The following is a 23,473-nucleotide window of genomic DNA, read 5'->3' on the forward strand; positions in this document are numbered from 1 at the left end:
TTCGTGGTGTATAAAGCGGCCTTCAATGTATTCTGAGGTTATGTTTGTCAGTCACGTTTGTTCTTTTATTTCCAGTTATTTCACTTTCCCATTTGGAAAAATGTCCATAGAAGACGAGGAGCAACTCATGCACCAGCCAGACAAAGGATGCTACTTCCTGGCTCACAATGGCTGGGTCATGGCGGATGATCCTCTGCGGAATTTTGCTGGACCAGGTAGAGTTCACATTTATGGAATAATGTACAGAACTCTCTTAAATACTCTGTTTTACAAGATTATTTATGGAAAATTATATTCTACAGATCGATATGCAGGATTTTCTTGCATTATTTACTGCATTAGCTTCTGCAATTAACTGCGGTATCTAAAGCATCTATGTTTACATTGAATTCTCATCCATACAAAATCTTATTGCATTAGGGACATTTTACACGGGCCAATTATCGGGCAAACGCTCGTTCATTGGCTGATTGTATCGTTTCTGCAGCAAAAAATATCATTGTTGTCGGCAGTACATCTCCCAGTGTAAACAGGGAGACGTGCTGCCAACATGATAGTACTGTATGGGGACGAGCATCCCCAATTATTCCTAATAGTAGCTTGTTGATTGGCGCTCGTTGTTACAGTCAAATGGGCTGCTGTATAAGGACCCTTAGGGCTCATATAGACGAGCGTGTATCACGTCTGTGTGACGGCCGTTAAAACATCGGCTATCACACTGATAAATGTGTTTCAATGGGGCCGTTCTTTCACAACCGTTCTTTCAATGGAGCGTCTGAAGAGTCCGTGAAAAAATAGGACATGTCCTATTTTACTGCGTGTTACGCATTCCCTCCAAAGACTCTAGTCTATCGGGGATGCGTGATAACGCGTCCCGCACGGGTCCACCTCAAATGTGAAAAACGTTAGTTTGTCACGTCCGAGCTTGCCGACGCTCATCTGAATGTAGTCTTCTCTTGACTCTTGATAACTTGCTGCAGTGTGATAACTTAACACTGTTAAAGGGTAACTAAACTTGTAAAAAAAACTTTTGACATGTTATAGTGACATATCAGAAGTTTTGATCCGTGGGATTTAGGCCTTGTTCACATCTGCGTTGGGGTCCTGTTCTTACGTTCCGTCGGAGCTTTCCGTCAGAACGGGACCCTGAATAGACACAAACTGACACAAACGGAAACCAGAGGTTTCTGTTTCCATCACCATTGATTTCAATGGTGACTGATCCGGTGCCCATGGTTTCCGTTTGTCTCTGTTGTGCACTGGATCCGTAGTTTTGCCGGAAGCAATAGCGTAGTCGAGTACAGTACGCGGTTTGACAGAAAGCTCAGACAGAACGTCAGAACGGGACCCCAACGCAGATGTGAACGAGGCCTTAGGGCTGGACGATTAATCAAATTAATTCTATTAATTCGACCTCAAGAACTCTCACGATTCTGTTTTTTAACAGAATAGTTGAATCGATTCTTTAATGACGCCGTTGTGCCATGCTGCAGGAGGATTCTCTGCCCCGCCGCCTCATCACTGCCTGGTCCGCCCCGTTCTCTGCTTCCCCACGGAACGTCTGCTCTGTACTGAACAAAATGATACAGTACGGAACAGTTCTGTGGAAGCAGAGACTCCTAGTATATAGCGATACCGCCCCGCTGTAGATCCCACCCCCAAACACCCTTGCAGATCGCACCCCCGCCCCCCTTGCAGATCGCACCCCTATTCCCCCTTGAAGATCACATCACCACCACCTCTTGTAGCTCGCACGACTGTAGCTCCTACTAGGAGCTGAATCCCCGGCCAAAGCGCCGTCAACCTCTGGCCGGGGATTCAGCTCCTAGTGACAGCTACAGTTGCGCGATCTACAAGGAAGGAGGAGGGGGAGGGAGCGATCTACATGTGGGGGTGTGATCTACAAGGGAGAGGGGTGCTATCTGCATGGGGGTGTGCCATTATCTACATAGGCACTATATTGGGGGGGTGGCATTATGTGGGCACTATGTCACTATATGTGGGCACTGTCTAGAGGGACATTTCGGCACTATCGTGTTTTCAGGGAATTGGGACAAAAAAAACCTGACAAACGAAATCCGTCTTTTTTTTTTTTTTTTTTGTACAGCCATAAAAGACAGACAGACAGACTGGAAATGAATAAGAATTTGGAGACACTGATGCAAAATAGACATGAAAAACTGACATTTGATCAGTTTTTAATGGCCATTTTTTGTTTTCACTCGTGTGACTGCAGCCTAAATGACTGACGCCAGGAGTCCCGTTCACATGTACCGTGATCGGGCCGGGAAATCCGGTGGACATGGACCAATCACGGTCGTGTGATTCCGGCCTTAATGTCATTTATGTAACCCTCCATAGTGGGGCCGGTACTGACAGGGTCCTGCTCAGACTTCAAACACTAATGTCATCTCGCCCCAGAGTGCCCGCTCAGCACTATCTGCCTGGCCCTGCTGCAATTTACACTGCTCTCGTCTGCAATGTTGGAGACCGGCTGAGGTGGTGACGGGCAGAGGGGGATGTTAGTGCACGCAGCGCATCATTGATTATAGATTCTGTTAACCATTTCCCTGCCGAGGGAACACAGAAGTTCTAATTAATTACATTCACATTTTTCCTATTGTATTTCTGATTAAAAAAAAGTATTTGCAGAGGTTAAAAGTTGCTATATATAATTATTATAGCCATATATGTTAAAAAGTTATTTGTATAAAGAAAATAATTTATTAAAATATTTATTGGTATTACTGCTAAATAAACAGAAAAAAATAAGAAAATCGAGATTTAAATCGAAAATCGCCCCTAGTGCTGAAAAAAAATCGAGATTTTATTTTTGGGCAAAATCGCCCAGCCCTAGTGGGGGTCCAAACACTGAGACCAAACCGATTGCTAAAACAAAGCAGCAGAATCGCTCGGCTGAGCAATGTGGCGCTTCGTTTTTGATCGACTTTCCTCGAAAAGATAAGTCAGCAGTGTATAAACTCATGGACTTTCTATTGAGCCAATACACTGCTGCAGACACTGCAGACATTGATGGGGAGTGGGATATAAAAGAGGCAGAAGGTTTGCAACTCAGACACCTCTGGTGGCACTTATATCGGGAGAAACCATAGGGTCAGACAGGTAGTCTCCAACTAGTCTTATCCTTGTTTCCCCCCATGGCAGGCATCAGTGGATTGTCTTTCAGTCCTCATAAACATTTGATTGTTGACCGATCTTAGTGAAATAGATGGGGTCCATGAAAAAAGTCTAATGTCTACGGCCAGGTTAAGAATACGTAGCGAACACAAAAATACGAACCTTCATGAGTAGTTTTTATTTATAATATCAGTGGAATAGTTCCTATATTTCATATGAAAAGACGGTCTCAAACAAAACCAGACCCGCGGCGGCTGCAATATGTAAGGGGTTGTCTCTGATGACCATTGAGCTGTTGACTTGTGACCAGGCTGTGTAGATGTATTACATCAGTGCTAACTATTATGTAGATACTTTTATGAAACAAAAAATGTACTTTAAAATATTGTATCAAGATTGCATTTAGCTACATGCAGACTTTAGTCAGTTAATATGCCATGTGCTATGTCTCAGGTATGAGTCTTAATCCGCATTACACATGGTTGCACATTTATGACCTATTAAATGATTCCTCTCTTTGCAGACTCCAATGTGTACCTGCGCAGGGAGCTTATTTGCTGGGGGGACAGTGTAAAGCTGCGTTATGGTGACAAGCCGTCAGACTGTCCTTATCTGTGGGATCACATGAGGAAATACACAGAAATCACTGCCACACACTTTCATGGAGTCCGTCTTGACAACTGCCACTCTACCCCTATTCACGTTGCGGAGGTAGGCAGTTCTGCATATTATATTTCATGCTCTATCACTTTTAAGCCAAAGACATAAGGTGTGATGTGTGTGTATGGCATGTAAGCATAAAAATTGATTCCCAGTCTCGTGTGAAAAATATTTTTACAATAAAAAGGTTTTCCTTTGGTAGAATTTTATATACATTTTACAGTCACCGACTTGCCAGTAACAGGGAAATTACTTTCGCTGCCGCTAGCTGGCACTATAATCGGATTTCCTAATATATGTCCAGGTTTTCTAAAGGTCAGCCTATGCTTTAAATCTCACTCTAAAAAGCTCTGTCCAGTGCAATTGAGGAGAATTTAACTCCTTCTCGACGTTACTTACATCATGGCCAGGTAGGAGAAGTTTGGAGCGGGCTCAGGGGCTGTGCCCACTCCATACAACGCGGGTGTTGACTGTATAATACAGCCGAACACTTCAATGTAACGAGCGGAATCCCGCTCATTTAACCCCTTAGATGCACCCCTTAATAGGAGACTATCAGAATCACGATCTACTGCAATACATTAGTATTGCAGTATATAATGCTTGCGATTCAACGATCGCTGGTTCAAGTCCCCTAGGGGGACTAATAAAGAAAAGGGAAAAAGAGTAAGATAACGTTTTGTTTTTTTAAAGAGGCTCTGTCACCACATTATAAGTGCCCTATCTCCTACATAATCTGATCGGCGCTGTAATGTAGATAACAACAGTGGTTTTTATTTTTTAAAAAAACGATCATTTTTTAGAAAGTTATGAGCAATTTTAGATATTTCTAATTACAATCTTAATGCCCAACTGGACGTTTAACTTTTGACCAAGTGGGCGTTGTAAAGAGAAGTGTATGATGCTGACCAATCAGTGTCAAACACTTTTCTCCATTCATGTCCATTTGTACTCTTGCGAGATCACGCTGTGCTGTCACATACACCCACATTAACTTTACTGAAGAGTCTTTGACAGTGAATAGACATCACCTCCAGCCAGGACGCGATGTCTATTCACACTCCCGACACTTCGGTAACATTTGTGTGGGACTTACTCACACAGCACAGCGAGACCACGCTGTGCTGTGATTAAGTCCCACACAAACTTTACCCATTTAAAGTTTTATGTGTTTCGGGTTGCATTTTGAAGATATTTGTATTGATTAACCCCCTCCTGGTTGTATGAGTGACTGTGAAGCACTCTTGTGTCTATATAAGTAATAACACGTAGCACCTGTGTGTTTTGTCGGTGATGTGTGAGGAACCTTATCATACATAGCACTTTGTATCTGTAGGAAATGCTGGCCACAGCCCGGTCAGTCAGACCCAATCTTTATGTGATTGCTGAGCTCTTCACAGGCAGTGAATATATCGACAATGTGTTTGTCAACCGTCTGGGGATAACCAGCCTCATTCGAGGTATCTGCTCTGTGAAGCTGCTGCTCTAAAGAATGTCAATGCTGCCGTCAAATACTAAATGCTGCCGTGTTTTTCTTCTTCTCCCTCTAACTCTCTGCTCCTTACTATTTTCTCACCCTAATCTGGCATGCCTCCTTTTTTTTACTGCGCTGTCTATGCATGGATACTGACCTCTAAACACATCTGTGCCTGGCATTCTGCTTACCCCAATTCCTTCTCACTCCATTATTTTTTATGTTCATTCTTGGTTTTTATCCTTTCATTTTCCCCCTTTTTTGTCTTCTGTTTATATCATTTCACCTCTTCCTGCTACGTGTCCTTTTTTTTCCTTTCTGCTCTTATTCCCTTCATGTTTTATTTGTCCTTCATCCTATCTTTTATTGCACTTCATTTCTGTTTTCCGTCTTGCATGCCAATCCTCGTCTTCTCTCCCTCCTCTTGTTCCTCCTGCTCTTCCCTGCTATTTGTAGTACTTGCTGGATGCTGCTAGGAAGCTACGACCGGACTTGTATGTAGTGGCTGAGCTATTCACGGGGAGTGAGGATCTGGACAATGTGTTTGTCACTAGGCTGGGCATTAACTCTCTCATACGAGGTAGGCTGCTGGGATTTTGCATGCATTAACTGTGCTTAGACTTCCGCTCTTCTAACTGGATAATCCTACATTCACAATTGTAACTCCACTGCATAGTCCCACCATTTAAAAAGTTTGCAGGTCTTTTACATAAAATATTAGAGAAATGTATGATCAGCAATTCTTCAATATATTGTCACTGATAAATTCAATACAAAATAGCAGTTCAGCATCTGGAATATGACGTGTCCCGCAACTTCCTTAACATCTCTGTCACTACAAATAACGACGGATAAAATAGGATATTTTATTGAAGAAAAAAACTTATATTGATCAATAGGAGACCTCTATTTGAATAGACCGACTGCTAATATTGCCTATTGATGATACAGTAGATACGTTCTATTCTGTGACAACCCATCAGCAAACTGTAAAAGCGTCGTAATTTTACTTGCTGAAACTGAATGTCATATACCTCCTGCTGTCTTGCTACACTTTGGGTTTGATCCCACTGCTTACTGTAGTGATTTTAAAAGCATAAACGGAAATTGCTGTTTATACAACACATTTGCACATATGTGTTATTTCATATAATACACATAGTTTTGTCGTTTTAGCTGTTTACCAAAATATATTAAATATACAGTTATATAATCAATATGGGCTTAAAGTGCAGACTCTGCGCTTTAATTTGAGGGTATTTACATCCAATTTTGAGGAAGGGTTTAGGAATTACAGCTCTTTAATATGTAGCTGCCTCTTTTTGAAGGGACCAAAGGTAATTGGACAATTATCTCAAAAGCTATTTAATGGGCTGCATGGTCTGTTCCCTCATTACTCCATTATCAATTAAGCAGGTAAAAGGTCTGGAGTTGATTCCAGGTGCGGCGTTTGCATTTGGAAGCTGTTGCTGTGAATCCACAACGTAAGGTCAAAGGAGCTCTCAATGCAAGTGATACAAACCATCATTAGGCTGAAAAAAATGAAGAAATCCATCAGAGAGATAGCACAAATGTTAGGAGTGGCCAAATCAACAGTTTGGTATATTCTTGAAAAAAAAGAGTGCACTGGTGATCTCGTGAACTCCAAAAGTCCTGAACGTCCACGGAAGAAACAGTGGTGGATGATCGCAGAATTCTTTCCATGGTGAAGAAAAACCCCTTCACAACATCTACCCAAGTGAAGAACACTCTTCTGGAAGTAGTAGTATCAGTATCTAAGTCTACCATAAAGAGAAGACGTCATGAGCGCAAATACAGAGGGTTCACCACAAGGTGCAAACCATTAATCAGCCTCAAAAATAGAAAGGCTAGATTAGACTTTGCCAAACAACATGTAAAGAAGCCAGCCCAGTTCTGGAACAGCATGAAACTAAGATCAACCTGTACCAGAATGATGGGAGGAAGAAAGTATGGAGAAGGCTTGTAACGGCCCATGATCCAAAGCCGCCACCACATCCTCTGTAAAACATGGTGGAGGCAGTGTGATGGCATGGACATGCATGGCTGCCAAAGACACTGGGTCACTAGGGTTTATTGATGATGTGACTGAAGACAGAAGCAGCTGGATTAATTATGAACTGTTCAGGGATTTACTTTCTGCTCAGATTCAACCAAATGCCTCAAGGTTGTTTGGACGTCGCTTCACATTACAGATGGACAATGACCCAAAACATACTGCGATAGCAACCCAGGAGTTTTTTTTTTAAAGTCAAAGAAGTGGAATATTCTGCAATGGCCAAGTCTATCACCAGATCTCAACCCGATCGAGCTGCATTTCACTTGCTTAAGACAAAACTTAAGGCAGAGAGACCCACAAACAAGCAACAACTGAAGACGCTGCAGTAAAGGCCGGGCAAAGCATCACAAAGGAGGAAACCCAGCGTGTGGTGATGTCCATGGGTTCCAGACTTCAGGCAGTCATTGCCTGCAAAGGATTCTCTACAAAGTATTAAAAAAAAATAAAAAATATTTATTGTAATGTTAATTTGTCCAATTACTTTTGAGCCCCTGAAATGAGGAGGCTGTGTAGAAAAATGGTTGCAATTTCTAAACGTTTCACAGGATATTTTTGTTCAACCCCTGAAAGTCTACACTTCAAGTGCATCTCAGTTGTTTCATTTCAAATCCAATGTGGTGGCATGCAGAGCCCAAATCATGAAGATTCTGTCACTGTCCAAATAATTCTGGACCTAACTGTATATATCATCACAAGTGTAGTGCCACCATGATATCATTGGCATAATACCCTACTAAGATCAGTAAAACACTCAATCTTAGGCTCAGCCTTATGGGTAGCTGCATTTACATTCACCGACTAATTGCATTTTTGCCGTTCTCAGTATCAGTTTTACCTATCTGTATTTTACATGGTTCATGAAAGTGATTGACTACAATCATTTTTTCCGACAGAGGCTATGAGTGCCTACAACAGTCATGAGGAAGGCCGTCTTGTATATCGCTATGGTGGGGAGCCAGTGGGATCCTTTGTACAGCCTTCCCTCAGACCACTGGTTCCTGGTATTGCCCATGCACTGTTTATGGATGTTACACATGACAATGAAAGTCCAATTACAGTAAGAGGTTTTTGTTTTTTTTAATTTATCGAATATGTGAGAAAATATTTATTTAATTGGAGTTATATCACTAGTATGTATTATGGATATTAGTCATTTAAATGAATACTTTTTCTAATCTCAAGCAACCCTTTTACAATGGCACAATAAATATTTATGCTTTTTAACCTTACATTACCTTAACTGAATTTAAAAGTCTTTAAAATCTACTTAACGGTGTATTTACATGTCTGGGTAGTGTTTTCCGTGAAGCTATTTCAACTTTTCGTTAGAGCTAATTCGGTAGCTTAAGATTTTTTAAATTTTTATTTTTTATTTTTTACTGTTTATCAGTTCTTAAAGATTTTGGTTTAAACAGAATTTAGGCTCTTTAAAATGCACCAATTGTAAAACTCGAACATGCTCCAATAATTTAATTGCTCATTCTTTTCCAGCATCGATCTGCTTATGATTCATTGCCTAGTTCAGCTATTGTCTCTATGGCATGCTGTGCTACTGGGAGTACAAGGGGATATGATGAGCTGGTGCCACATCAGGTTAGTTATTACATTTCAAATCTATGTAAAAGATTTCTAACTTCATGAAAAATATAGAAAAATCTGGATTTGAAGGGGCTCTGTGACAAAACAATTACGGCATGTATGTGTAACCTCTCAACAAAGGGAACCCAAGACATGTTGTGTCTCAACATCCCTTAGGGTGCCAGCTGCTTGGTATCCACAATACGAATTGACATGCCATTGTACAGATCTAATAGATATCACATATATAGATTTATATATATGACAGTCTACTTACCTACAGGCCTCAAATTACATATTACATCACTACACCATGAGAGCCTATTGTTGGAACAAAAATCTCCTTAAAGGGAATGAGTCGCAAATTACATTTTTCTTTTTAAGTAAGAGAGAGAGAGAGACAGACACACACACACCTTACCTGCAGTGCGGCCGGTCTTCAAAATGGCGCCGACTTTCCCCCTACAAACCAGCTTCTATTCTGGGTCGCTCTGAACTGCGCTTGCGCAGTAAAGAGTGAGACAGCAGAAGCAGAGGACGCAATGAACGGGAGCCGTTCGTTATGTCCTATGCACTGTAGGTGCCGTATTCCATCTGTGTATGTGTCGTTAAGAGAGACATACACAGATGAAATAAAACATGGCAGTCCCCAAGTAAAGTAAGAAAGTGTTAATAAAAAAAAACATTGTGTGTGAAAAAAAAAATCAATATATTTTATTAAATAAAAAAAAAAAATTTATATATAAAAAAAAAAAATTATGACACCTTTCCTTTAAAGAGGATCTGTCACTAGTTTATTAATTTCCTATCTCCTAACTAATCTAATAGGCACTATGATGCTGATAACTACAGTGTGATGTTTTTTTTCCAAAAACGTTTATTATTTGCAAAGTTATGAGCATTTTTCTAAATATGCTAATTTGGCTATAATAGCCAAATAGGAGGTGACTTTCACTCTGGGCGGTGCAATGTTTTCTGTATGACGCTGTCCAATCAGCATACAGCTTACCTGCCCAGCAACACAGCTTGATCTTATAATATACAACTTCCATTCCTGACTGTGTATTCAACTGGCGATATCTCCGATTGTTTCATAGCTAGAACCCAAACGCCTATCAACGCTTCCATTGTTTTAAAGTCTCACAACATTTTCAGTTTTTCGCACTTCCCTTTGGGCTTGCCATGAACCATAGGGTCTTCACAAAGGTTTTGGGAAATCTCATGATGCTTCTCCTCTCTGGTTCGTCAGGCGTTGCGCTGGTGGAAAACCTCGCCGTACATCCTGAAAGGTCGGTTTTTTCGTCCCCTCAAGTGGTTTGTCATCTTGACGGATGCCAGCCTATCCGAGGGGGGAGCAGTTTTTGGACTCCACACAGTTCAGGGAACCTGGTTGCCAGAGGAGACAACCTTACAAATCAACCTTCTCGAATTGAGGGCAATCTTAATGGCCCTCTCCCATTGGACTCTTTTTCTACAAGGTCACCCCTGGTCAAAGTGCAGACAAAAACTCCATGGTGGTTGCATATCTGAATCACTAAGATGACACCAGGAGCAGGGCAACACTGCTGGAGTCCTCTCGGATCCTCCTCTGGGCAGCGACCCATGTGCCAGCTCTGTCCACTATCCCGGTACCAAGAATGAACAATTGGGCCGCAGACTTTCTAAGTTGAGAAAGACTGAATCTGAGAGAATGGTCTTTTCATCCAGATGTCTTTCTTTAGATTTGCCAGAAGTGGGACACTACGGAAGTGGATCTCTTCGCGTGTTGTCTCATAAGTCTCCAGCCTACGTTTCCAGGGCGTGGGATCCCAGGGCCATCTCAGTCAATGCCCTGGTTTCACTCTTCGGTATATCTTTCCTCTCCTTCCTATCCAGACTACATAGGAGAATCAAAATGGAGAGCGTTTCCTTGAATCTGGTAGAGCTGGACTGGCCTCGCCGAGCCTGGTACACCAACTTGGTCAACATATTCGCAGATGCAACTTGACATCTTCTGCTATGCCCCGACCTCCTTTCCAAAGGTCCACTATTCCACCCCACTTTACCTCAGATGCGTTTAATGGCGTGACTGTTAAAGCCACGGTTTTGAGTAGTCCATGGTCTCTGTAAACCAGTTATTTAAACTGTGCTGAAGGCCAGGAAACTGCAGTCAGCCAAAGTATAACACCGTAGGTGGAAGGATTATTTCCACTGGAGTGAAAAACGCAGTTCCCATTTCATGGTATTTTCTACACTTCGAATCATGTCCTTCTTGCAATCAGATCTTGAACAGGGACTTGGCTTATCTTCCTTAAGGGTCAGATCTTTTCTCTGTCTATACTTATTTAGCGAGCATTGACTTTTTACTCTCAGGTAAAAGCTGTTTCGCAAAGGGTGACACATGTTGTTCCTCCCTTGAGACATACCATGGAGCCTTTGGTGGTCTTGGGGAGTCTTTGGGTAGCTTCTTTTGAACCCTTAAGAGAATTTTCGCTGTTTTTATGGTAAGTTACTTTCCTGGTGGCCGTTACATCAGATGAATATCGGAAATAGCTGCTTTGTCCTGAAAGTCTCCTTTTCTGGTCATCCGTAGGGATAAGGGGGTGTTCCGCGAAATGCTTTGTTCTCGAAAATGTCTCAGTTTCTGGTCATCCATAGGGATAAGGGGGTGTTCCGCTCTGTTTGCCATCTTTTCTCCTAATAATGGTCTCTCCCTTCCACATAAATGAACAGATAGTCTTTCCTTCCTTTTGACCCTTCCCATCTCATCCGAGGAAGCGGGCGCTTCACTGTCTTGATGTGGAACGAGCAGTCTGCATCTGTCTGGCAGTGACTGAGTTGTTTCGGCACTCTGATTCTCATTTTGTTCATCCTGAAGGACCGCTCAAGGGATTAGCAGGGTCCAGCGCCACCATTGCACGTTGGATCAGTCTGTAATTTTGGAAACCTATCGTTCCAAGGGTAAAGTTCCTACCCTTCGGGGGACTTCTCATTTCATGAGGACTAATGGTGCCTCCTGGGTGGTAAGGCATCATGTTTCCGGCGGTCAGGTTCGCAAGGCTGCTACTTCGCTGTGGTGCTCACTTTCACAAGATTTTAACAGATCCATTCTTTGGCTTGCGCTGATGCCAGTTTGGGTTGCAGAGTACTTCACGCAGCCGTGCGTTAGGCAGGTTGTATGGCTGGTTTTCTTACATTTTTCTTTCCAACCTCTGGGACTGCTTTGAGACGTCCCATGGTGCTCTGTCTCGCAACGATATTATCGAGAAGATTGTATTATTGTACTTACCGTAAGATTCCTTTCTCGTTGATTTCATTGAGGGACACAGATCCCGCCCTCCTTTGTTTTTACCTTTTGTTCTGGCTGTTTGTCTGGTTCTTCTCTCGGGACTGTGGAATGTTGTTGTGAGTTATTTGTCTTCTCCTACTGCTGCTGCACAAACTGATTTAGCCAGTGTCTGTGGGAAGGGTATGGCCTGCCTGGACAAAGCCAATCATTTTCCTACCTAGTATCAGCGTCTTAGTGGCAAGGGTCTATACACATAAGCTGTGCCCCCAATAAATTCAATGAGAACGTTTTTTTTACAGTAAGTACAACAATCTTTTTTTTTTTTTTTTTTTAAGTCTTTCCCATTAAGGTTTTATATCGGTGTATCTCGAAATTAAATGAATGTGGGGTTTAATTACACAATATTATATAGTTAATGGATTGTACTTAACCCATTGCAGATTTCTGTGGTGTCTGAGGAGAGATTTTACACTAAGTGGAACCCCAATGTGGCTGTCCCCAGTACTGGAGAGGTAAATGCCAACAGCGGAATTATTGCTGGGAAAAAAGCTTTGAATAGACTCCACCAAGAGCTGGCAGACCATGGATTCCTCCAGGTAATTGTTCTAACATGCTTGAACAATGTGATCCTTTATTTTACTTTGATCACTATTTTAAGAATACACTTGTGCATTAATGTCTCCATATCCACCTTGTCTAATTCAAATGTTTTCTTCGCCCCCATCATCCAACAAGGTTTACGTGGATCAAGTGGATGAGGATATTGTAGCAGTCACCCGTCACTGTCCCCATACACACCAGTCAGTTGTTGCCGTGTCTAGGACAGCTTTTAGGGACCCTAAAACTTCGTTCTACAGTAAGGAGGTTCCACAGATGTGCATTCCAGGTACAGGCCTATTTTGTTGTTGAATAGGACATAGCTGCTTTTCTAAATCAGCACAATGGAATTTAAATGAAAAAAAATGGCTGCGGATTTAGTAATGATGGCTTTAATATGAAGTTCTGTATATCTATCCCCATTAGTTAAACATTACAAGCATCATGCAGCCCCATAAGCCTAGGTCTTGTGAGGGACTAAAAGCATTGGGAAAAATGTAATTTGAAGTATGCTAGTCCTTTCTTCAAATCCTTTCAGCCAATGGCTTAGCTTACCGACCTGCCTTGTTTTTGTCTCATACATCTCTGATGGACAAGTAGACATTTGGGATGTGAGCCAAGTTATCATTTTTAAACTATTTTAGCATGTTACTGTTTCCCTCTGCAAAGGAAAAATCGAAGAGGTAATACTGGAGGCCAGGACAGTGGAGCGGAGTGCAGAGCCATACAAACAGGATGAGCATTTCATTAATGGCTTGCAACAATACACTGTAGAGATCAGGGAACACATTCAGGTAAGAGCAGTTGCTTTTTTTTTAATTGCAAGTCTCAGTCAAATTCCACTTTTGAGATGAATAATGGATTTTTTAACTTGCAGCTGGCAGACAGTAAAATTGTCAGACAATCTGGAATGACAACAAAAGGACCCAATGAATATGTCCAAGAAATAGACTTTGAGAACTTGACTCCAGGAAGTGTAATAATATTCAGGTATTAATCAGCAATTCATTTATCTTAATCTGGCGGTTGTTCACATCAGTTTGTGGCTATATGATGACTTTCTCCATGAGCAGCCTTGCCATATGCCCTCCATACGGACTGTTGTAGCAGCATTGCCGCTGTCGTGTCGACACAGTAATGTTAATGTGATAAAATTAAGTGACTGACTTTTTCATGATGCAATGTCTATTACAGTATGACCTTCCATCACACAGTATTCAACATATTCTTTTACATTTATTGTAACGGCAATGTATTGTTTATGAGATAACCAGGTATAGCTTTTTATCTCAATTGCATGTCAAACTAAAGTTAGCCTTAAACGGCTAAGCTCACTTTGAAGAGCATTTCCCTATAAAATAAAAAAAAACATAGGTGCTTGAGTAAAGGCGCTATTACACTGCCCGACAAGGGTCGTGTAAACTAGTGCCGATCAATGAGACAGCTTGTTGATCGGCGCTCGTTTGCTCCTTTCACACAGAGCTAGTATGGGGCGAGCGCTCCTTACTCTAATCGCTCGTCCCCATACATTTCTATCATGTCGGCAGCGCATCTTTCTGTTTACACAGGGAGATGTTCTGCCGACAACGATAATCGCTTCAGCATTTAAAACGATGCAATCAGCCGATGAACGAGCTGATTGTTGCCCTGTTTACACCGGGCAATTATCGGGAACGAGCATTCTGTGAACACTCGCTTGCCCGATAATTGCCCGGTGTAAAAGGGCCTTTACTTTCTATCGTAAAATATCTATTCAAAAAATCTATTCAGTTCTTGGTAGTTACTGGCCCAGAGCTGGAAGCAGCTGCTCTGTTCTCTATATACAAATACACTGAGATATATACACATAAGTGCCACTTTTCAAGATAATTAGGATATGATCAATGATTTCCATGATGATTTGGAGCCACTCAAAATCTATAGGACAATGCTGAACAAAGTCTGAGCACAGACAACAAGCATTCTTATGAGAACCTGGCAGAAGGGCAACTGCTGGCTTCAGGCTTAACACAAAAAACGTTTTTTTATTTTTTTATGTTAGTGTAAATTTGCTTCAATTTGTAGTTTGGTGCACAATCACATAATACATAATTATTGGTTATTCTCTTCCTCATTTTTTTTATATTCATCCTACCATATTTTATTCAAATATATAGAGTGATTTTATTAATCATAAAGTCCCATGTATGTATTTGATACAGGGTAAGCTTGGATCCCAATGCTCAGAAATCTGTGGGCATCTTGCGCAATCATTTGATCCAATTCAGGCCACGTTTCAGGTCGGGCAGTCTGAATGATGACCAACAGCATCCAATCTTGAAGGTTCCGTTTGAAACGTGAGTATCGTACACAGATGACGTGTAATTCTTTTCTTATCTGAGATTTGTTTACTTATAATGTACATAGTACTGAAGCCACCTATAGACGTCAGATGAAAAAAGTCCGGCCGACTCCCAGGCAACAATTATGTATGGACAAGTATTTCAACAAAGGAGACTTCCAAGAATAAATCAGGCAGTATCTTCTACAATGTGCAGGACCAATCATAGGAGAACACGCCAATGTTTTTTGCTAACTGCCAACCCCTATTTTCTCACTGACATTCTCCATATGCATTTTGATGAGAGGTAATTCATCATCAGTCTGCAATCCCATGATAGAAGCTAGTTAAAGGGTTATCTCAGACATTTATGACATATCCACGGGTGCGGCGGCTGCTGGCTGCCTCACCAGGCAGGATGGGGGTTGGGGGACCCTCGTTCTCAACATAGGTGCTGGTTCCAGCTCAGTGGACGTACCATAAATGTCTGAAATGGGAATAATCCTTTAAGGGCTGAACATTTTAACCTGTCTGATCTTGTTTTTAGCGGATATCTGTCAGGTTTCAACTATGACTAAAAAGTCAGCTTATAGTTGTCCCAAATATAGGAAATTGTCTGTAAGTCAACGTTCATCTAATTAATATGGATGCCTGTATACAACTGTTTGTCTTTCAGAGAGAATTAACGCTTAGGTCAAGTATTGGTGTATTATGTATCGGAAATTCCATAAAAGGTTTTTCCCTTTTTAAGAACAATATTATCAATCCCCGGTAGTGGCAGTCACTGATACAAAACACCACACACAAACACACACAGACTACATCCAGTTTTCATGGTAAGTAAGGTGAACTACAACTACATTTTTGTATTGTGGGAAAAAACCTGAGCAGATGCCAAGATAACACAGTCCGTCATTAAGACTCTCCATTAGGCTGCATTCAGATGGCCATAATGCAGAATGGGATCGGATCCAGCCAGGGTTAAGCAGGATGACCATTCTAGAACAAAATGTTTGCCCCAATGGGATTAAATCCCATTCATGGCACTAAAAATATAGTTCTAGATCTGTATTATGATCTGAGTACGTATTAAGTGGCTATGCTCTCGATAACTGTTCTTTTTTTATGGTTTAGTGTTAGGTTTGGACAAACTTTTAGATATCAGCTGTAGAGCATATGTTCCTCTTATGGTGGTAGCATAGTAGATGGTTGTATCTAAATCGTAAAACCAAATCTAAAACCCACATAAAACCAAAGATTGTGCCTCATAATACAGTACCAAAAATGAAAGAAAGGATTGTGCCTCATGTAAATGAATATATTCTCTATAGGGAGCTCTGTGATATGTAGGTACTATATACATTTAGGAAACATAATTCCTTTGGAAGCCAGTTCTACACACAGACATTTGTCACACGATAGTCAGTCATACAAACAATTTGCATGCAGTCTGTGTGTGATTTTTTTTTCCCCCGTGCAGTTGCATGAAAGTTGCATTTCAGTTTCCTGAAGTTCAATGTATTCCTATAGACTGTGACTGTTGTACGCAAATAGGTCTAAGCATCACTCGATAGAGACAGTTAGGTCTTAGTCACTAGATGTATCCCATTATATACTGTGATAATGTCTAGATCTGTATATATCTTTCACTAAAACCAGTAAATATTGGGTAAAAGTACAGCACAGGTGTTGGGGGCAGATCATTGTAGTGCATGCAGCTTATGATATTTGCTTCATCCGGACCTAAATGATTGTTTCTACTGCTGCTTTAAGAAACGTGTAGATTTTAGCCTCACGATTACTGTCACTCATGTGTTTCCTCCATGAAGGGTATATTCTTAATAATAAGTGCTACTTTTCTGATGTCGTGTGGCCGCTTCTTCTTACAAATGGCTATTTCTCTCCTTTAGCATTGCATCTAAGCTTTCCCTGGCTGACCTTAACCAAGTATTATATCGCTGTGATGCAGAGGAGCAGGAAGATGGGGGCGGCTGTTATAACATACCAAACTGGACCCCCTTGAAGTATTCTGGTCTGCAAGGTGAGGTTATTGTACTATTGTCTGTGCATTGGCTACACATAATGTTGGTGAAACATTTGTATATTTTTCTACAATAAATGCCTTTTTTTTTAACTCCTTAACGACTGCCGACCGTCAATGCAGGTGCATAGTCTACAGCGACGTCTTTTGGCCTCGCTGCAGAAGAGGCCGTTCGAGCGCTCCTGTGAGCGCTCATCCACTAAGCAGGAGCTGTAACTTGCAGCTCCTGATCTTAGAGCAGCCTGCTAAATACAGCTGGGGTCGGAAAACATTCCGACCCCCGCTGTTTAAATCTTTGATCGCCGTCGTCCGTGACCGCGGCATGATCAAAGGGAACTCCCCTCTTCGATCACGTAACCGGAAAGTCATATGACACAGTGTAATGTATTAGTATTCAAGAGTATGCTATTACATTACAAGTAAAATATAAAGTTGTAAGTAAAGTTCTCCCTTAATGGGATTTTAAAAAAAAAAGTAACATAAATAATGTCCCCCAAAAGTTATTATTTTGCATAAAATATATTTTATTGCCCCTACACTACATAAAACCAAAAAACCTACACATATTGGGTATCTATACCGCCGTAATAACCTGAAGAATTAATTTAATATGTTATTTAGCGTGACACTTGAATGGGATGAAAAATAAACAAGGAAAACTATGCCAAAAATCGCTTTTTCCTATTTTCACGCCGTAAAAATAATTTTTTACTACCCCCAACCTGTAAAAAATAAATAAATACAATTTCTACCTGATACAGCCACGTCATTGAAAAAATTAAAAAGTTATGGCTGCTGAAAGGCAAAAAAAGGAAAATGTAGCTGGTCATTAAGGGGTTAAATAAGTCGGTAAGAATCTTTTGGATAGGATTGTTTTTATCATTGCTCAAGTCAATATGATGGTGTTATGCTCCGTATTTGTATGATCTTCTGCATTAATCATGATATCCTCTAGATCCTGTATTGGCCACACTTTGTCTACTTTATTTACTTTGCAATTATTTTTGGAGTGACTCAGGATTATAATGTGTATAAAAATAACGTACTATAGAAAACTGTACATATGAAGTAATACAGCACTTGCATATTCTGCGCTGGCTACTACTATGTTGTCTGCATGTCTACCACATTGAATTTATATATAGTACATTGCTAGAAGAAATTTTCTATCTAACCACCATTCCTGCGTTACTAGGTTTAATATCTGTCATGGCCGACATCAGACCTAAAAATGACCTGGGACACCCATTTTGTGACAATCTGCGGTCTGGAGATTGGATGATTGATTACCTCAGTAACCGCCTTATTACTCGTGGAGGAGCATGCACAGATGTAAGCAAAAGATAAAGTATATAGACAGTAGTCTTACAATCTCCTCAATGAGTGGCCGACTGGTCAGGATTACTCCAAAAGTGCAGTCGTAAGTAATCCTAAAATATGTAAGAAGAGGATCCAAGAACTGCGAGCCGCTCTAACCAAACCTTAGTTCAGTGTTTTTGACTCCAAAATAGAAAAGGGACTATAATTCATGGTCTAGTAGCAAGGCACGTCCATCAGGAGGCACAGCTATATGTATCTTACAATTAAAAAAAACCATTTGGATGATCCCTATTTGTTTAAGATGATGTTTTAAGGACTGATGAGTCCTTCCAATGGTTGAATTCTCTGTCCTACAAACTAACCACACGATGGTGTTGAACTCATGGATTCCAAGATAGACTTTCTTGTGAAGAATTCACTTATGTTGGAGGTTCTTCTGGAAAGTTTCTCACCTCTATGTTTGGTGGGAGTGATATAATAAAACCCTTCCAGTAAAGAGAATATTTCGTCAATTTGTCAAGCCTCCAAAGCTTTTTCCTCAGTCAATGGTTATGGTTCATGGGTTAATACCTAATATCTCTGGAGGGCTAGAGTGGGTTAGAGTTAATGTTCCTGGTGGTTTTGGATGTTGAAGAGATTAATCAAATTATCTTTGGTGGTCTAAGGCAGTAAAGCGCTAAAGTGTACAAATAATTTTATTTTCTTTAATCTAAATAGGTCCAAAATTATTTGCTAAATAATTTTATAATATATCTTTATAAGGGTTAAAGTTCCATTTCCCCATTAACCCCTTAATGACCGGGCATGTTTGTACCTTAATGACCAAGCCAGATTTGTCAAATCTGGTATGTGTGACTTTATCAGAGAATAACTCTGTGAAAGTTTTGAATATCCAAGTAATTCTGACATTGTTTTTTCGTCACATGTTGTACTTTATTTTAGTGGTAAAAGTAGACTGATACGATTTGCGGAAATTAATTAAAAAATAGAAAAATGGAAGAAATTTTGTAAAAATTACCATTTTCCCCTTTTTTTAACTGCAATATGTGACATATGTACACACATACTGTACAATTTTTTTTATTAAATATATATTTCTATCTCTTTACTCTATTTTGGCAGCACTTTTGAAAAAATAAAATAAATTTTCAGCAATTTAGAGGACTTACAAATTGAATAATAATTTTATACATTTTGAAGTACATTTTGTTTTCCTGCACCAAGCCAAGTTTTCAGAGGCTCATAGGTCTCAGAATGATGGAAACCCCCACAAATGACCCCATTTAGAAAACTAGACCCCTTAAGGTATTTACCTAAGGGTATAGTAAGTATTTTGACCCCACAGTTTTTTGCTAAATTTAATACATAGCAGGTGAAAAAAAAAAAAATTTCACTTTTTTTCATAAAAGTATCAGTTTGAAGACCAATTTCTTTGTAAAGCGACCATGAGAATGAAGAAACACACCACAAAATCTATCACCCTGTTTCTCCTGTTTTCAAAAAATACCAACATTGTGGCCCTAATGCGCTGCCTGGACACACGGCAGGACCCAAAATGAAGGGAACACCCGGAGGCTTTCAGGACTCCTATTTTGCTTGAAAATGTTTTAGGCCCCACTCTACATTTGGAGAGGCTTTGAGCTGCCAGAACGATAGAAACTCCCCATAAACGACCCCATTTAGAAAACTAGACCCCATAACATAATTATTTAGGTGTATAGTAAGTGTTTTGACCCCACAGTTCTTTGCTAAATTTAATGCATATCAGGTGAAAAAAATAATTATTTCACTTTTTTCATAAAAGTATTAGTTTGAAGACCGATTTCTTTGTAAAGCGAACATGAAAATGAAGAAACACACCCCAAAATCTATCACCCTCTTTCTCCTGTTTTCAAAAATACCCACATTGTGGCCCTAATGCGCTGCCTGGACACACAGCAGGACCCAAAAGGAAGGGAACACCCGGAGGCTTTCAGGACTCCTATTTTGCTTGAAAATGTTTTAGGCCCCACTGTACATTTGGAGAAGCTTTGAGCTGCCAGAACGATAGAAACTCCACATAAACGACCCCATTTCGAAAACTAGACCCCTTAAGGTATTTATCTAGGGGTATAGTTAGCATTTTGACCACACAGGTTTTTTGCTAAATATATTGGAATTAGTCTGTAAAAATTAAAATGTACTTTTTTTCTGAAACATAGAAATTTTTATTATTTACAAGGAATAACGAAGAAAATGCACCCCAACATTTGTAAAGCAATGTCTCCCGATTACGACAATACCCCATATGTGGTAATAAACTGCTGTTTGGACCCACAGCAGGGCTCAGAAGGGAAGGAGCGCCATTTGGATTTATGATTTTGCTGGAATGGTTTTCGGTGCCATGTCGCATTTGCAATGCACTGGAGGGACCAAAACAGTGGAAACCCACGAAAAGTTACCCCATTTTGGAAAAACCTTCAAGAAATTTTTCTAGGGGTATAGTGAGCATTTAGACCCCACGGGTCTTTTGCAGAGTTTATTGGAATTAGGGCGCGAAAATTAATATCAACATTTTTTCCACTAAAATGTTGCATTTTCTCAAGGGATAAAGGAGGAAAAAAACAACCATTTTTTATAAAGCAATTTCTCCCGAGTACGGAAATACCCCACATGTTGTCAAAAGTTTTTTTCATTAGAAATGAATTAACCCTTTCAGGACTGATCCATTTTTTGCTTTCATATTTTAGATTTTCACTCCCCGCTTTCCAAGAGCCATAACTTTTTTAGTTTTCCATCAATAGAGCGGTGTTAGGGCTTATTTCTTGCGGGACAATCTGTAGTTTTCATTGGTAGCATTTTGGGGTACATGCGATTTTTTTTTTTATCACTTTTTATTCAATTTTTTTGCAATCCTGAGCAAAAAACAGGAATTCTGACACCGTTTTTTAGGTTTTCTTTTTGCGGCGCTCACCGTACGCTATAGGTGACATTTTTACTTTATTCTGCGTGTTAGTACGATTACGGCGATACCAGATGTATATAGGTTTGGTCCTTTTTTTTAGCGTTTGCGCAATAAAATGACTTATTTATAGAAAAAAAAATTTCTGTGTCACCATATTCTGAGGGCCATAATTTTTTAGTCAAAAAAGCTGTGTAAGGGCTTGTTTTTTGCGGGACGGATAGAAGTTTTTATTGGTACTATTTTCGGGTACATGCGACTTTTTGATCACTTTTTATTCTCTATTTTGGGAGGGGTGGTGACAAAAAAAATTGTGATTCTGTCGTAGTTTTTTATTGATTTTTTTTGGGGTGTTCATCGTGCGGGAAAAATAACATTATAGTTTTATAGTTGGGTTCGTTACGAACGCGGTGATACCAAATATGTGTACTTTTTTAACATGTTCATTTTTTTTCTATAATAAAAGTCTTATTATAGGAAAAAAAGCATTTAGTGTTTATATAACTTATAACTTTTATTTTTACACTTTTTTGAAAACATTTTTATTACTTTTTTTAACTTTTTTTTCTTGTCCCACTAGGGGACATTTAGTCTTGCAGCTTTGATCACTGCTAGAGTACATTATACTACACACGTAGTGTAATGTACTCTGTCATTGTGACGTGACTGTCACACTGACAGGAAGCAGAGGAGGAACGGCCGGAGGCTGTTCCTCCGAGGCTTCCATACATGGCAACCCGGAGGTCATTATCTGACCTCCGATTGCCGTGACAAGCATCGGTAGCCCCCACGATCACTTCGTGGGAGCTGCCGATGTGCTTCAAACCACTTAAATGCGGCGACGGCAATCCGTCGCCGCACTTAAGGGGTTAACTGCCGAAATCAGCGGCGATGGTCCGCTGTCCGGCGAGACTGATGTCTCAGCTGTCTAGGACAGCTGTCAGCGCGGGTCTGTCACTCTGTGTTTACACAGAGTGACAGTTTGAAATGCGGACGAAAATGAACGTCATGGTGCGGGAACTAGCAGCCGACCATGACGTTCATTTTCGTCCTTGGTCGTTAAGGGGTTAAAGAGCTCCAAACACCCTGCATAGCCATGGAGGTGAAGACGATCTGTCAACTCTCCTAACATGTACATTTTAGTAAATACTTTCGTTCCTCATAAAATAACAATTTTGGAGAATCTTTTCCGAAAACTCTGCATAGTGCCATTCCTCTGTTATTCCTCCTAGAAATGTATGAATAAATTGAGAACTGGTTGTTTCCATTAGCCTTGTTCCTGCACAGTCTGACGTTGTCCAATTAGTGCTGACAGCATGAGACTGAATGGACACATCCTGTTGACAAGGGGAATGGTAACGCCCAGTTGTCAATTTATTCATACATTTCCAGGAGGCATAACCGAAGAATGGCACAATGCAGAGTTCTAAGAAATGATGCTCCAGAATTGTTATTTCATAAGAAATGCAAGTATTTACTAAAAAAAATCCATGTCAGGAGAGCTGAGATGTCCTCTTTAAAATAATATTTTAACTGCTTGCAACCACCAATTGGTGGAGATCACCGGATCTTATGGATGTTCACAGCTGCTATGGAATATTATACTAGCTTTATTAATCGCTATGTAATGAGCTCCCCCTAGTGGTGGCTGCAGGGTGCCAGATTATTAAATAACTACTAGGTACTAGGAAAATCCCCTGCTTGGAATAGCATAAACACTTTTTTTTTACAGCATTGCTCGTAAATTGAAACTCACTGTAACTATTTTAGATTGTAATTTAAATATTTAATATTAATATTATTTATTGTTACACTTTATGTACTATCTGCACGGATGATTTTAATATTAAATATCTATTTCCTTGTATTTAAGGTGGGCAAATGGTTTGCAGCAATGTTCTCTTACTTGAAGCAGATTCCACGTTATCTTATCCCATGCTATTTTGATGCCATTTTGGTTGGGGCTTACACAACCCTTTTGGAAGCAGCTTGGAAACAGATGTCCTGGTATGAAACAAACCACTCAATAATCTGTAGCAACTAATCTATGCATTTTAAG

The 23,473-nt window shown here is 40.3% G+C and overlaps 1 protein-coding gene across 4 annotated transcripts in view; it reads left to right on the top strand.

Moving 5' to 3' along the window:
• Positions 1-23,473, top strand: part of AGL (amylo-alpha-1,6-glucosidase and 4-alpha-glucanotransferase) — a 92,914-nt gene that overhangs the window by 49,335 nt on the left and 20,106 nt on the right. For 3 of the 4 annotated variants that reach the window (XM_075833340.1, XM_075833341.1, XM_075833343.1), the window contains 13 exons: positions 76-215; positions 3,662-3,849; positions 5,729-5,852; positions 8,243-8,406; positions 8,841-8,942; positions 12,636-12,791; positions 12,931-13,081; positions 13,462-13,586; positions 13,670-13,782; positions 14,994-15,128; positions 17,023-17,153; positions 18,349-18,485; positions 23,288-23,421. In XM_075833340.1, coding sequence (XP_075689455.1) covers positions 76-215; positions 3,662-3,849; positions 5,729-5,852; positions 8,243-8,406; positions 8,841-8,942; positions 12,636-12,791; positions 12,931-13,081; positions 13,462-13,586; positions 13,670-13,782; positions 14,994-15,128; positions 17,023-17,153; positions 18,349-18,485; positions 23,288-23,421 — 1,800 coding nt within the window. Of the gene's footprint in view, positions 1-75; positions 216-3,661; positions 3,850-5,134; positions 5,259-5,728; positions 5,853-8,242; positions 8,407-8,840; positions 8,943-12,635; positions 12,792-12,930; positions 13,082-13,461; positions 13,587-13,669; positions 13,783-14,993; positions 15,129-17,022; positions 17,154-18,348; positions 18,486-23,287; positions 23,422-23,473 lie in introns of all 4 variants that reach the window. The other variant, XM_075833342.1, reaches the window with a different exon arrangement.

This window comes from Rhinoderma darwinii, chromosome 7, assembly GCF_050947455.1.
Source record: "Rhinoderma darwinii isolate aRhiDar2 chromosome 7, aRhiDar2.hap1, whole genome shotgun sequence".
NCBI classification, from domain to species: Eukaryota; Metazoa; Chordata; class Amphibia; order Anura; family Rhinodermatidae; genus Rhinoderma; species Rhinoderma darwinii.